Genomic DNA, 15856 nt, shown 5'->3' with positions numbered 1-15856 from the left:
ATGTTAAAAAAAAAAAAAAAAAAAAAAAAAAAAAAAAAGCTACCATAAATGATGATAAAGACAGTACCTGTTAAAATATTGTGGCTTAAATATTTATACAATTCCAATACAAAAAATATTGATTTGAAAATATCCTCCATCGAGCAGAATTTGCCCTGAGCTCCTTTGATATCTCAACATTTATAGAAAGTTTTCTCAGTTACAGAAGTCAACATTTCAAATACATTAGTCATAAAATGTAACTTTGATAAAGCTTGTTGCAAGCAATTTTAAGAAAAAAATTTAAATAACAAAACCATATTGCAAAACCTATATTCTTCAGAAAAAATGACACATTACAGACAACAACATCTAAAAAGAAAGTACTTTAATATATCCCAAGAGTAATTATTCTATTTACATTCTTTTTGTAATGGTCATATAATCATTATAAAGGCCATTTTTTTGGCCTTAAACAGATATATATAATTTTTACATTTTAAAAACTTATTTTTGAGAACAGTTTTCATAAAGAACTATTTTATAGCTCTATCAATATAATAAAACAAATTTATAAATCAATAAATATACATTTCAGATGTGTGTGTGTGTTTTATGATTTTATTTTAGTATTTCTAAACTTCCAAGTGTCCCAGTGTTAACAACAAATTATACAAATTCAGACATAAGATAAAACTGCACATTGAAAAAGACCAGATCAACTATACTTCAATAAAAAATTTTTAAAAGCTTAATGAATATCAATATGTAAAAATAAAATAGCTTCTTGATACACATAATTTTTAAAAAAACAGAATGTTACTAGCCAAAACAAAAAATGCCATGTTATTCCCCCCTCTCATTTTTAACTAGATCATCTATCACCTAGTGTTCAAAAAACAAACAAACAAAATACCTTGGTCTATTTACATTTTCAAAAAATTTCCAAATCTTTATTTTGATGTTTTTCAGGTCATTGTTCATCTAATTCATGCTTTCAGAAATAATCTACCATAACTATGTAAAAGCTGCATACTCCTTAAAATTTTATGCAAAGTATACTGCTTTATAAGAACCACAAACATTAACTCAAACACAATAATGTATTTGGTAGCTATCTGCCTTGTAAGATTGTGAACTCCAGCAAATGAAGATTACATCGGGTGAATTTTTTTTTTTAACACTATGAATTATCAATGTTGAGGGCAGTATATGAAGCATGGTAAATATTTAACAAACATATACAGAATGAATGAATTTCTCTCTCTCTCTCTTTTTTTTTTTTTTTTTTTTGCCATACTGTGCAGCATGCGAGATCTTAGTTCCCCAACCAGGGATTGAACCGTAGCACCCTACATTGGGAGTGTGGAGTCTTAACCACTGGACTGCCAGGGAAGGCCCCAGAATGAATGAATTTCTTAAATTAAGACAGGGAAGATTTCAGAGAAGACCTGACAGTGATAGAGAAGGGAGGCAAGAAACAAAACAGTCAAGAGAGCATGAGGTGCATTCACACAAAAGAATGTATGTTGAATCAATTCCTTAATTTCTAAAATAAAGTTGAATAAAAGTCCACATATTTGGTTTCACACATTTATCTATAAATAGTAAATAACTGAACTCAATCTCCGCTAAACAGGCTTACTAAGAAAAAAGACATTTACCAAAACAAGTATTTAAAACACTATTCAGGGGAAACCCATGAAACCTTCAAAAATGAATTTAAATTATGTAAAAGAAATCAGGGGAAAAAATTACTCTTTTTAAAATTTTAAAATTAATGAAAACATTTAAAATGTTCTAAATAGCAGTAACTATCTCTATCAGACAATACAAGCGTGAAAATTACTAGTAGAAATATGAAAAGACACTATTTCAGATAAAATTGAAATACAAAATTTTCTGAATTTCATTCAATAACGTGTTTCCAGATATCTACTGCCATCATGTGGAAATTTTTGAAATTACACTTACACAAAAAATTCCTGTACCTGACTGGAGTATTCCAGTCAATACTAGAAGGAATGAATGAATCCGGTTGTAAACAAGGTAAATATTCTTAGAAGAATTTAGTGAAAATGACCATGCACAGTTGCTCCTAGTTTCTCTCTTCTTCCGGAGAGAAGATGGTGTTCATTGTAGCTTAAGGAAACTGCATGACAGACACTCAACTTCTTTTTCTGTTTCCAAGATTCTTAGCAATTATGCCTGTCCTAGGACTCTCCCAGTTCATGATCTTAAATTTCCTAAATACTCTTTAATTATCTCTCTCCATTCTTAGGCACTCAAACCACTATATTAAATGGAAAAAGAAACGGATATTAAGCTACTTTAAATTGTCTTGAATCATTAGGAACCACAGACGCTTGATATAAGTTTTACACATAGCAAAAAAAAAAAAAAAAAAAAAATATATATATATATATATATATATATATATATATATAAAACTGAACCAGGACATCCCTGGTGGTGCAGTGGTTAAGAATCCACCTGCCAATTCAGGGGACACAGGTTAGAGCCCTGGTCCAGGAAGATCCCACATGCCGCAGAGCAGCTAAGCCCGTGTGCCACAACTAAGCCTATGCTCTAGAGCCCGCGAGCCACAACTACTGAGCCCGTGTGCCACAACTACTGAAGCCCACATGCCTAGAGCCCGTGCACTGCAACAAGAGAAGCCACTACAATGAGAAGGCCCACGCACCGCAACGAAGAGTAGCCCCCACTTGCCGCAACTAGAGAAAGCCCCCGTGAAGCAACGAAGACCCAACACAGCCAAAAATAAATTAATTAATTAATTAAAAAAAAAAAAACTGAACCAGCTATTCATGCATTCATATGCCTAGTGACTTGACAGCATATCTAGATAAAAACACGAATTAAAGTGCTTGGAATAAGCCTAGTACACTATGAAATATAACACTGAATTCTCATTTATTTACGAAATACAATTTAAGAATTCCCATAATCAGGATAAAAGCCTTTGCTTAAACTATTAATCTTTATAAACTATAATTCACATATTTGGGTAACTTTTTATCCAACATGTTTGGTCCTCATCTGAAAAATCACACATTTTTCTTTTGGAGGAAAAAAACCAAGATTTACTGAGCATCTATCATAAGCAAAATACTGTCCTAGGAGCTTTAAGGTACACAAAGATACATAAAACATAGTTTTCGTCCTCAAGGAATTTACCCTCTACTAGCACCAAAAAGGATGTACACAAATAATTATAATACACTGTAGAAAGCATTAAGAAAACAAAAATACAAAATAATGTTTTAGAAAATTAGAAGACAGAGTTTTGCTTTTTACTGGGAGAATTAATCAAGAAACAGTTGATAGCAAAGGATTGGAGCTGTTATGAAAGACATTTTAGGATTTGACTACACAGAAAAAGACAGAAAAACATTGAGGGCAAATGAATAGTGAGGCCAAGACAACTTAAGGCCACATTCAGAGAACAATGCTCAGTTGAGTATGACTGGAACTTAGGAAAGTTGACAAAGAATATTGAGATGTAAGGTAGGAAAAACATATTCAAGTCAGATTTTGCATAGTTTTGAACTCGGGTTCAAGAGAGGTCAATGGGAAAACAGTGATGGCATTTGACGAGGGCAATAATATGATCAAAGTTGAGTTTTATAAGCTGACATTTAAAAGGAACTAAAGGCAAGACTATTTATGAAATTACTACAAACATCCAGAGGCAAAGAGAATAGAGACAACAGGTCAGAGTTCTGATATGGTAAAAGGAATCAACCAGATTTGGCAACTAACTGGATATGGAAGATAGGAAAGAAGGAAGAATTAAGAATAATGAAATTACAAAATTTGTTTTCAGTACCTTCAAAACTCCTTCCTATCAAATCTGCTTCCTACCACACGCTACAGCTAAAATAGTTAACACTTATTGAGAACTTACCATGTACAAGGCAACTACTGTGCATATATTATTATTTAATTTAAATAAGATAATATATTATCTTATTTAATACTGTTGGTATTCCCATTTCACTGATGAGGAAACTGAGGCTTGGAGTGGTTAATCAAATTATCCAAGTTCACACAGTAAGTAGCTGGATGTTAATCAATGTCATTTTTTTTTCCAATGTCATTTTTAATCATTAAAGTGTTAGCTACCAATAATTTAAAATGAAATCTCTCATAGGGTAATTATATTTTAAAAAGAAACTCAAAGATAAAAAGATCTTCAAGGGCTTCCCTGGTGGCGCAGTGGTTGCGCGTCCGCCTGCCGATGCAGGGGAACCGGGTTCACGCCCCGGTCTGGGAGGATCCCACGTGCCGCGGAGCGGCTGGGCCCGTGAGCCATGGCCGCTGAGCCTGCGCGTCCGGACTGTGCTCCGCGACGGGAGAGGCCACAACAGAGGGAGGCCCGCATACCACAAAAAAAAAAAAAAAAAAGATCTTCAAAATCCAACAGAACAGAGTCAGATTAAGGAACAGCAAGTGACAGGGTAGATATACTGGTTAGAGAACTGCTTAACAATCATAAATTGAATGGCTAAGGGAAAGAGAAGTTTCCTCCTGTAATCACACCACTCTTTGTTTGCCCTGCTGCCAGAAGACCAACATTCTCAACTACTATTCTTTAGAGCACAATGAGTCTTCTTCTATCTTATACAGACGTGTACCCGACTTATGAACTCCTTACGGATACTGACCATTAATCTCTGTATCCCCTGAAAAATAGTAGGCATTGGATGAATCAGTGAACAAATAAACTCAGTTGGGCTCCTCCTGTCTAGTCCTCCCTAGTAGTGTGACCAACAGCCTCACACAATTCAAGACCTACATTTGGAACAATTTCTCCATGTCCCACCTTGAACTTGTTGCTGAAACCTCTCCTCCTGATTCTTTGCTTTCTTTCCAGTTTTTGTCCTTAATAATGTCTTCTAGATTATCCCTGACACTCAACTTGTTAAGGCCATGAACAAACAAATGGCTGGCCTTATTTATATTAGAAGACGTGTCTCTACTAGATCCCAGGACGTTTCCAAGGGCTCTCTAACCCACTGACTTCTTCCTCAGTTATTGAGGAAAGGCTTTACTTTCCATGGAGTCAAACAGTACCCATGTTAAATCATGAGAGGCTTCTCCTTTGACTGACTATCCAATAGGTTGTGCAGCTGGTCTAAGAGATGGGGCCAAGTTCCCAATGCTCTAGACTTTAATTTGTATATACTTTCCCAGAAAAACAGTATAACAAATAGTAGTAAGGCTCCCAGACAGCCCTGCAGAAAAAGTCTATTTAACCACAGTACAGTTAAAATATTACACAATGGCAATTACATTTTTATTTTTTCATCATAAATATACCATATTTATGCTATACTGTGGACTAAATAGCTGTTTATGGTTAATACTGGTTAACAAGATTTCAGTATCCAAACTAAAAGAAGGATGAGTTATCATCCAAGTATCAAGCAGAGGAGTAAACTGCTGGGTATCACCAAACTACAGTTAAGTAGAAAGCTAACAAACATAATTAAAATCAACATATACATCTACAAGTACAGACTAAGATAAAGCAAAATTTTTAAAGGCAAAGATCATTAAGATTTGAGATTCCAGTTATGCTTTTAAGAAAGAAAAGATAAAACTACTAAGTAACTTTTTAAACTTTATATAACTTCACACTAGCTCTATTACTATTTAAGAAAATATAGTTTAAAAATATACTACAGGGCTTCCCTGGTGGCGCAGTGGTTGAGAGTCCACCTGCCGATGCAGGGGACACGGGTTCGTGCCCCGGTCTGGGAAGATCCCACATGCCGCGGAGCGGCTGGGCCCGTGAGCCATGGCCGCTGAGCCTGCGCGTCCAGAGCCTGTGCTCCGCAACGGGAGAGGCCACAACAGTGAGAGGCCCGCGTACCGCAAAAATATATATATATATACTACAGTTCAATCTTAACATATGAACTTCTTGCCACCCCTTAATTAAAGGTGTAGAGCATATTTTAGATAGCAAAATGCTATCTAAAATATGCTTTAGTTGAAAAGAATAGAACTAAAATAATCTGGTATGTCTTACTTATCAAAAGTGCCAAATCTGAATTTGTTCTTTACAAACAGAAATTAAATTTTCTTCTTTTTAGACACATGCATCGACATTTGTAGACAAACCCTATTTAAAACAAATTTCATGTATGCAAATGCAGGTTTACACAAAGAAGGAAATTATGGGCTGATTATTCATTTTACAAAAGGATTAATAAAAGAATTTCTTTAAATAGTTAATCTGCCAGTATACTTAAAATACAGTTAAAATTTTTAAAAATCAACTTATAAACAATTTTTCAGAAATGCACTCATAGCATAAAAGTAGTTACAAAAGTATCAAGCTTCCAAAACGTATTACAATCTTTGTCCCAATCGCTTGACTAACCTAGCAGGTGACACAAAAAGATTAAATACAATAGCTGAAAATGGCACAGAAAAGCAAATTTCATATAGTTCTTAACTATATACATGTATGTCTATCATAATCATTAATACTGGTTTCTTGTCAACTGTTTCTTTACTGCGTGCAGTAAAATTGCACGCAGAGGCTAGCAAACAATGAACCAATATGGCTGAAGGTGACCTAAGAAACCACAGAGCAAAGGGTCTTCTCTGCCTTCATTGTGCAGGCAAGCCAGAGGTACAAAAGAAGAAAAATCCAAGAGATCCCATCAGCGTTGCAGCTTGTTTTTGATTTTTCCTTTGCAGTTTTCTAAGAAGTGCTCTGAGATATAGAAGACAATGTGTGGGAAAAAGAAATCCAAATCTGATGATCCAGAAATGGAGCATTTTGGAACAACTAAGGGAAGCAGGAAGGATCCTAATGCTCCCGAGTAGCCACTACTGGGAGGGTTCTGTTCAGAGTTCCACCCTGAGATCAAATCCACAAACCCTGGCACCTCCACTGAAGACCAAACAGATGTGGAGTAATCTGATAGCAAAAAAAGCAGCCTTACAATAATAAGGTAGTGAGGCTGAAGGAGAAATAGGAAAAAGGTTTAGCCAACTCAGGAAAATCTGACAGTGCAAAGGAGACAGATGTTGCCTAAAAAAAGGAAGGTGAAGAGGATGACAGGAGGAAGTAAAGAAGAAGGGGGTTGAGAAAGAGGAGGATAGAGAAATAAACTTGAGAATCTAACTCCACATGAATTCCAGAGTAGGGAAAAACACAATAAACTTCTTTGAGATGGCTCTGCCCTCATTAGATTTAATTATAAAATTTGAATATAATCATTGCAGTTTCTAAAAGTGTACTAGAAATTTTAAGTAATTTACGTGAAGTAGCCAAGGGTGTTATTAGTACCCTGAAACTATATCAAAGTTGTATATATTTCCAAATATTTTAAAATAAGACGTTTTTCTCACTCTGTGCATCTTGCTTAGCCTAGTAAAGGCATTTAAATATGTTCATGGCGTTTTTTTAAGTGGTGTTAACTATGGTTATTGGCTAGAAATCCTGCATTATCAACTGTACGTATTTATACCTTATAGAATGAATAAGTAGGCAGCCAGGCTGGGAAGTGTGAGGCAGTGAACAAGGTACCTTTTGGAGGGGTTAGAACTTTGGGTCTGTGCTGTGAGGCTAGACCCATTGATGCTGCATGCTGATGTTATTATAGTTGTTTGTCTGTTTGTTTATAAATTTATTTATTTATTTATTTTGGCTGCATTGGGTCTTCGTTGCTGCGTGCGGGCTTTCTTTTTAGTTGCAGCGATCTGGGGCTACTCTTCGTTGCGGTGTGCTGCCCTCTCATTAAGGTGGCTTCTCTTGTTGCGGAGCATGGGCTCTAGTTGCGTGGGCTTCAGCAGTTGTGGCACATGGGCTCAGCAGTTGTGGCTCGCGGGCTCTAGAGCACAGACTCAGTAGTTGTGGCACACGGGCTTAGCTGCTCCGCGGCATATGGGATCTTCCCCAGACCAGGGCTCGAACCCATTTCCCCTGCATTGGCACCACTGCGCCACCGGGGAAGCCCTATAGTTGTTTTTATATATACGTATTTGCCATGCCATCAGCTGCCATTCTTAGTGTGGAAAGGGGAAAGTTCCTATGAGAAGTGTGTGATTTTTTTTATTCAATGGGATAGTTTTAAACAAACTAGACAACATCATCTTCAGCAAAGTGAAGAGTCACTGCAACAAAGTCCAGAAAGCTTTGCTGCTTAAACATACAATACACAACGTTCTGCTATTTTTTTGTTTATAATGATGAAATGTTTTTTTAAAAAAAACAGACCACGTATATGTTTAAAATCTATTCAAATAAAGCATAAATATTTTAGTGTTTGAAAGCTTAGAAGTCAAAATTCAATTTATTTTAGAAATGCTTCAAGTTCTACTAATTTAGGATTAGGGAAGACCAAAAACTTCTAAATAAGATAAAGATGATCCTCCCTTGGGAACTGAGCTAAAAAAATCAACACACAATGGGAAACATCTGAATGCTCTCAGGCCCAGAAGACCAATTAGGTAGCTTAATCTATCAACACGCTGATAATAATAATATGCTTTGGCAGAAAAAAATGTGCTTAAAATAAAAATAAAGTATCAAGAGGGGGCAAACTTCCTAATTTGTGTTCAGCACTGTCCAGGAAAAAAGGGCAGTGAAGCACGAGGACCCACAATGTTTTCTACTGTAAACTAAACGGATGTTTTTTTTACTACAAGGCCAGATGAAAAATCTCTCATGCCTACCCAGTTCCCATTATTTTAATTCCATGTTTACCAGGCAACCTTCTAAACATTAATTCAGTTTCCTAGAAAGCTTAATAGAGGTCCACAATCCCTTACTTGCAATTCTGAAGTCAAAGTTTCAAAAAACAAAAGCTCTTTCAGAACTCATCTGGTAGCAAATCCGGACCTAAATGGATTATGTGAAGTGTTTAGTCTGCTTAATATGAACAGTCAAATGCTTTACTGCAGAAATATTAATGTACTTGATTACAGGGTACCACTCCAGATCCCACAGGGGTGTGTCTTAAAATTCAATCATACTCCTTCTTACCTTTCTAAAATCTAAAAAATTCTAAATTCTGAGACACCTCTGAAAGAAGTGTCCCTGGATCTAAATATGAATATTCTGACTCCTGGAAAAGGAGAGCCCTCTTCATCAGCCCCCACTCCCCAACCCATAGAAATCAGCATTCTAGCTTATACTTCAGTATTACATAAATTTAGTTAGTGTGAATCTGAAGTCAATATTCGATCATCTCTGGGTATGTTGATAAAGTCCAATACCAAATGCACAAGATCACTTACCAGGACTTACAATGACAATCTTGGGTGGCACAAACCTACCTAGAATCTCCTTCCTAAGCCTACTGGTTTCCAAGCCACCTTCCATCCTCTCTGTCTCACCTGCCTGAAGACAAACCAACAGTTAACCAATTTCCTCCGCCAGTCCTAATACACTGTCAGCCCTCATGCAACCTTCTACAATACTTAGAAAAAGAAAAGATAAAAAATTAAAATAGATTTCTAACAGTTATTAAGTAGCAACTTAATTTTCATTAAAGTAAGTTATTGGAGAATTATGACTATTTAAGTATGATCTCTAAGAAATTAACATGAGAAGATTCTTCACGGTGCTTAAAAAGACTTAAAACTATACCAGATAGATGGCCCTGATGACTCTTTTCTGATCTCAGTTTAGAGCCCTAAAGATTCTAAATTCTAAATATGTCTTCTAGTGGTTAAGGAAAAAAGAGTAACTAGATAAAGTTTAATTTTTAATCTATACGTTTATTCTTTCCCAGCAATGCTTTGTAGTTTTCAGTGTAGAGGTCTGTACATCCTTTGTCTGAATTTTCCCTAAGCATTTCATATTTTTTGATGGTAAGTGATATTTAAAAAGTTTAATTTCCAAGTTTTCACTGCTAGTATATAAAAGTACAGTTAATTTTTATATACTGATCATGTATCATACAGCCTTGCTAAACTGACTTATTAAATTCCAGAAGTTTTTTAGTAGATTACATCAAATTGTCTACATAATCATATCTCCTGTGAATAAAGGAAGTTTTATTTCTTTCTTTTCAATCTGGATGCCTTTTATTTCTTATTTCAGTGGCCATTTACAATACTGGAAAAAAAAGTCTACACATTTAGATTGTTTTAATTTTACAAAACTCAGCAAGAAATTAAAATATATAGCTGACTTTATTAAACATGAAGAAGTCTAAGTTTAATCTACAAAATTTAAAGGGCAAAATTAGGAACTATATTTATAAGGTGCTAGCTGACTCAATGTATGTGTTTTCCTGTGCTTTGTGACACAAGATTGGTAACAAAAATGCTGAGTATATCCAACTGCATTGTTTAAAATCACATTTATTGGCTTTCTTATAATTACTAAAGTAGCACATGATCTGGAATTCTGAGGTACAAGGAAGAAAATTATAATCATCCTTAATCCCAGCACCCAAAGATAAACACTGTTTATTTTTTATTTTATCATGAGTAGTTTTCTATACCATTAATTCTTCTGAAACACCATTACTAAGAGCTGCATACTATCCCATCCATCATACGGCTATGTTATAATTTCATTCTTCTGCCATCACTGGACATCTATACCGATTTAAATTTTTCACTATTACCATATACATTCAACACAGCAGTTAAATTCATATATAAATCAGAGAATGACCTCTTATTAGAGTCCCTTTTGCCCATTCCTGTTTAAAGCTGTTAAGTGTTTTCCCAGTCCAAGCTAAGTTCTTTTTATACTAATGCTATCAATCATCTATCACATTAATCCCAAATACATTCCATGTGCCTTTTAACTATTTTTTAATTCAGGAATTATTAATTTTGTTAATGGTAAGTATTACAAAGAGAAATAAAATGTACTGTATTTTTATTGTCCGTGGTATTACTATGGTAACACATAACCCTAAAGCTAAAAGAAAAGATTAAAGAGAAAAATCAGTGGTGCCAATGAAAAGTGTAAAGTGGGTTAAGCCGTTTGATATAGTTTTAACTCGTCTCCTAATATAATCATATCTTAGAGGTAAAAGATAACGTTTTGGTCCATCTGTAATTTCAAGGGTAAAATATTACTTCCCCTACTAAGACAACTGAAGCCAAAAATCACACAGGAAATATATGTGCCTGACTAGCACAATAGTTTAACAGTTACATTGCAGCAACTTCTATTCTCACGTCATTAATGAAAAAAATATTTGAGAAAAAAATGTGTCGCAATTAGCACCTTGGGCTAATAAACATACAAATAAATCATTACCTAAACAATACCTAAACATTTCCTAATTATGCTAGAGGTGTATTAGATAGAAACATGATTTTAAAAATCTTCCCTGTCCCTTATGAAAAATACCAAAAATGGAAAATAAACCAAATATACAAATAAACTGTAATAAGCAAACAAGCAAAATTCAAATTAAAAAATATATAATCATTTTACATTAAACAAAAGTTGAATAGTCTTTTGGAAACATTAATTTCCAAAATCTTAACCGATTTTCATGAGGTGAGAGCACAAGATTTTCATCGTACCTAGTTGTGTGGCACCAAACAAGTCATTTTACTTCCACAGGCCTTAGTTTCTTCATCTTTAAAATGAAAAAACTGAGAATCCCCAGTTTGAGATGGCAGATTGGAGAAATCACAGAAGCTTATTTCTTATTTCTTCTCCCTTCCAAAACTCCACTGGACTGATAATAGAAAAACTTTTAAAGGAGCGATCCATAATGACTAAGAAAGGAGCCATTAGAAGCCAAGAGATTTCAATAAGGTTCTCAAGATGGAAAGCAGGTGGAGAAGTTTAACTAATAAAACAGCCTCCATAGAAGCAGCCACAGCTTAGAAAACAAAACAGAGAATAACAGCTGAAGATAAAGCCAAACTGCCAGAACCAACTGAACACGAACACCAAGGAGGTAAAGAAAATGAGGAGCAAGAAGCAAATCCAAGGGAGATTTACTGAAACTCTGTAATCCTAAAAGTAATTTTCTAATCAACAAGCCTACCTATATGCAGAGTTCTCAGTTTCTTATTGCTTTACTTGTAAATTTGGACAGATAACCAAATTCACAAGATACTTGAAACCTGAAAGACACCAAAATAAAATGAAAAATGTCCCCAGAACAGATAAATTAAGGAATAGAAAAGAATATATTGCTCTTTATTATAAGTCCTCCCACACTATTTTTTTTTAACCACATACATACATTACTTTGGTTTTTCAAAAACGCTTAAGAGCATTAACCGAAAAAACAAGTTTACTGAAGCAATGTGAAGACCCTTTCAATCAATTCTAATACTCCCTATGTAAAATTTCAGACATCTGTTCTTATTAAGCAACCGTAAAATAATTTATCTCATAAAATAAGTAAACCAGTAAAATCAATATTATGCATATATATAATCCTTTTATTAAATTCTACAGAGAAACTTCACAAATTCTTAAGTCTGTGTGGTATACAGACATACACACACCCCTACACATACACAGATCTGTTTTAGAACCATAACTACTAGCATATTAATATTATCATGCTATTACCATTATTTTAAATCTATAAATTCCAATAACTTTAAAATCACTTAAATAAAAGGACGTACCTCTATGTTCCAGTAATGTAGTATAAAGTCAATAATATATGCAATGTTGATCAAACTATGATTTTTAAAAACATCTTAAGTTACTTTATAACATAAGCACTGTTATAACACATCTGACGCCAATAAAAGTTAAGTATTTCTACAAAAAAATATCGTAAAAGCTTCCAAATACTTCAGAAATGAAAAAAAAAGGAAACATTTTATGTTCCAAGGATATACTGCTTCAAATCCTCACCTTCACCCCTTTTTCAACCATTAGTTAAGGACCACAGTATGGCTAAAATTTTTTAAATGGTAAAGCTTAATGTAGAAAACACACATGTGTGACATATCACCATTCAATAAACCATCACCATCCAATAAACCATCACAAAAACACCACACTGAGTAACATGCAGAATAAACAGTACAACTGAGAGGTTCCCAGATGACTCCCTCATACTTGGTTGATGATCCCCCACACATACAATCCATCTATTGAACAGAGAGGTAATTCATTCCTTTTCTCCCACAAACTAAAATACAAAGTTCAAATCAGGATGTTCAAAAGCAACAAAATGAGGTCCTCAAATTAGGTAAGAGAGGCGTACAATTATAAAAACTGCAAAATACCCATCCAACCCTAATTATATTAAGTTAAGGAAACTCTAAATATAGATGACATGCAACGTAATCATACATTTTTTAATCTGATGATCCACTTCAAACTCATGAGATATCCCACATGAGTTACAAATGGACAGTTACATGAAATTTGAAGCATTTCCTCCTCTCTTAAATGAATACAACAAAATAAAACAAAAAAGCAAATATTATGATAAAGACTCTCATACAAATCTAAAGACAAACATAATCAGGAAGGGAAAAAGTATGTTCCTTTGCAGAAGGCGCTTAGGAACAACTGAGTACAGAGAAAGAAAAGAACAAAACAGTTCCAGCACTACACTACTACCTTCATCCTCTTTAACTCCTCAATGTCAGTGGTCTATCTTTGACCACTATCTATCTAACTTCCCCCGTTATACCCAGCCTGGGCACTTTAATTCACACCTTTGGACTATCAATTACAAATAATGAATTCCAAATCTCTATCTCCAGCCACAATCTGTGTCCTGAGTATCAGACTAAATATATCTCAGAACATCTCCACTTGACTGTCCCACCAGAATTTTTAACACAAAAATGCACCATACTGAAATCATCCCCCACCTGCTCCTCCTATATACTTATTCTGGTTATTGGTATTGTATTCCAAAACTTGAGAGTTATCCATTCTACGGACTCCCCTCTAATTAATCCTGTATCAGTCACCAAGTCAAATCCCATTCTACCTTAAAAAGGGTAACACAAAAACCCATACTCTCCATCTTCAACACCTCTGTCTTGGTTCAGGCACATACATATTTGGAATTACTACATCTCTCCTAACAGTTCTCCCTACCTTCAATCTGTCTCATTCTTCAATCATTCCTTTCTATTGCTGTTAAAGTGATCTTTCTAGAATATAATTTGAATCATTTTCACCACTGCTTAAAATCTTTCAATGATTCAAAATAAAGACCTAAAATCCTTAGCAGAATATCCTGTCTCTTGTCACCTCTTTAGCTTTATCTCTTCCTTATCTCCCATGTAATACACTAAATTCTAAACACATCACTGCAGATCCTGGAAAAAGTCATACTGTTTCTTACCTCAATACCTCTGCATAGGTTATTCCCTCTTTCTAGAGAGTCTTTTTTTTGACAAGGTAACTGTGACCTGCTCAAACCTCAGCTCAGACATTACATGTGGCCTCAGCTTCCTCCATTCCCTGCTTGCCCCTATAGCACTTCAGAGACACCCTTTCATACTATAACCGTCTATTATACTCTAAACTTGGACACCATAAAAGTAAAATACATATATCATTCACTGTTGTGTCCTACAATGCCTAGCACTTCGCCTGGCAATAAGTGATCAATAACTATTTAAAGAATGTTTAAGCATTTTGCTTTTTCCAGAAACTTCCACTATAAACCTCCCTGAAGAGACACAGAGCAAAGCAGCTACTTAAGGAAAACAATGGAAACCAGGCAAGAAAGCAACAGACATAAATAAATGGGGCAAAAAAATGAAAAATCAAACACACGGAGTCTTTTCAAAGTGGCTCCAAAGGAGCTGTGTTTTGTCTCACATTCTAACACAAAGGTCTTTTACTTGCTATTTAATTTTCAACGTTTATTCTAATTTCCCAGAAACTAGTGGTAAGAAGTTCTTCTCTCCACAACTGGGTCGGCACAGAAAGAAAAATGGAAAGCATTACCTAAAACAGCTATTCTTCAAAACTGAGCATAGTCAGAACTTTAGAAGTGCCATAATAAGTAAGACCCCCTGATCTACCCAGCCCCAATTCCACTTTTAACAGTTGTCCCCTAAAAGGCTTGGGAATAAGATTACAAGGGGTATTTTACTAACCAGTTATCAAACATCTCTCCCTGAACTTAACATTTTTTCTCTATGGTAAGGAATTATATAAATTCACTATTAACTCTGTAAATATGCATTTACATTTTTATCCTTAAAATAAAATGAAATACTTTCCTCTTACCTTCCCCCAAAGGTCCTTGAACAGAAATTTCCCCCGATGAATTTGCTCTAATATTTGCCACAGTTTTCTGTGATCAGAAGGGAATAGATGAAAGCGAATAGAGATGAAGGGAATAGAGAACTCTCCTCCCAGTACTGAGTCCTCTCGTATTCCTGATCCTTCCCTTCTCTTCTCCAGTGGTATCCATACCCAACTTTGCCTTTCAGAGTAAAGCAGGGCTTCCCTGGTGGCGCAGTGGTTGGGAGTCCGCCTGCCTATGCAGGGGACACAGGTTCGTGCCCCGGTCCGGGAGGATCCCACATGCCGCGGAGCGGCTGGGCCCGTGAGCCATGGCCGCTGAGCCTGCGCGTCCGGAGCCTGTGCTCCGCCAACGGGAGAGGCCACAACGGTGAGAGGCCCGCGTACCGCAAAAAAAAAATAAATAAATAAAAATAAAGTAAAGCAAATTCAAGTTCATAAGTGACTTTAGAAGTGTGTGAAAGCATCCCAGAGACCAAATGCCACATAGCAGTAGGAGAGTTTTTTGGTTTTTTGTGGGTTTGTTTTTTTTTAAGCTGAACTCCTGACACCACGTCTCCTCGGTTGATCAACACATTTTTTTTTTTAAACCAGTTTTTAAAAAATGTCTCTTTCCGGGCTTCCCTGGTGGCGCAGTGGTTGAGAGTCCGCCTGCCGATGCCG

At 35.4% G+C, this 15856-nt stretch overlaps 1 protein-coding gene across 2 annotated transcripts in view; it reads right to left on the bottom strand.

Moving 5' to 3' along the window:
- Window positions 1-15856, bottom strand: part of SDHAF3 (succinate dehydrogenase complex assembly factor 3) — an 88163-nt gene that overhangs the window by 70319 nt on the left and 1988 nt on the right. Inside the window, exon 2 of one of the 2 annotated variants that reach the window (XM_024127372.3) lies at window positions 15176-15242. The exons of the other annotated variant lie outside the window; for it this stretch is intronic. Coding sequence (XP_023983140.1) covers window positions 15176-15242 — 67 coding nt within the window. The remainder of the gene's footprint in view (window positions 1-15175; window positions 15243-15856) is intronic. 2 annotated transcript variants of the gene reach the window in all.

The sequence above is a fragment of the Physeter macrocephalus genome, chromosome 5 (genome assembly GCF_002837175.3).
Source record: "Physeter macrocephalus isolate SW-GA chromosome 5, ASM283717v5, whole genome shotgun sequence".
Lineage (NCBI taxonomy): Eukaryota > Metazoa > Chordata > Mammalia > Artiodactyla > Physeteridae > Physeter > Physeter macrocephalus.
The sequence above is the reverse complement of the archived record's forward strand: the minus strand, read 5'-3'. Positions and strand labels throughout refer to the sequence as shown.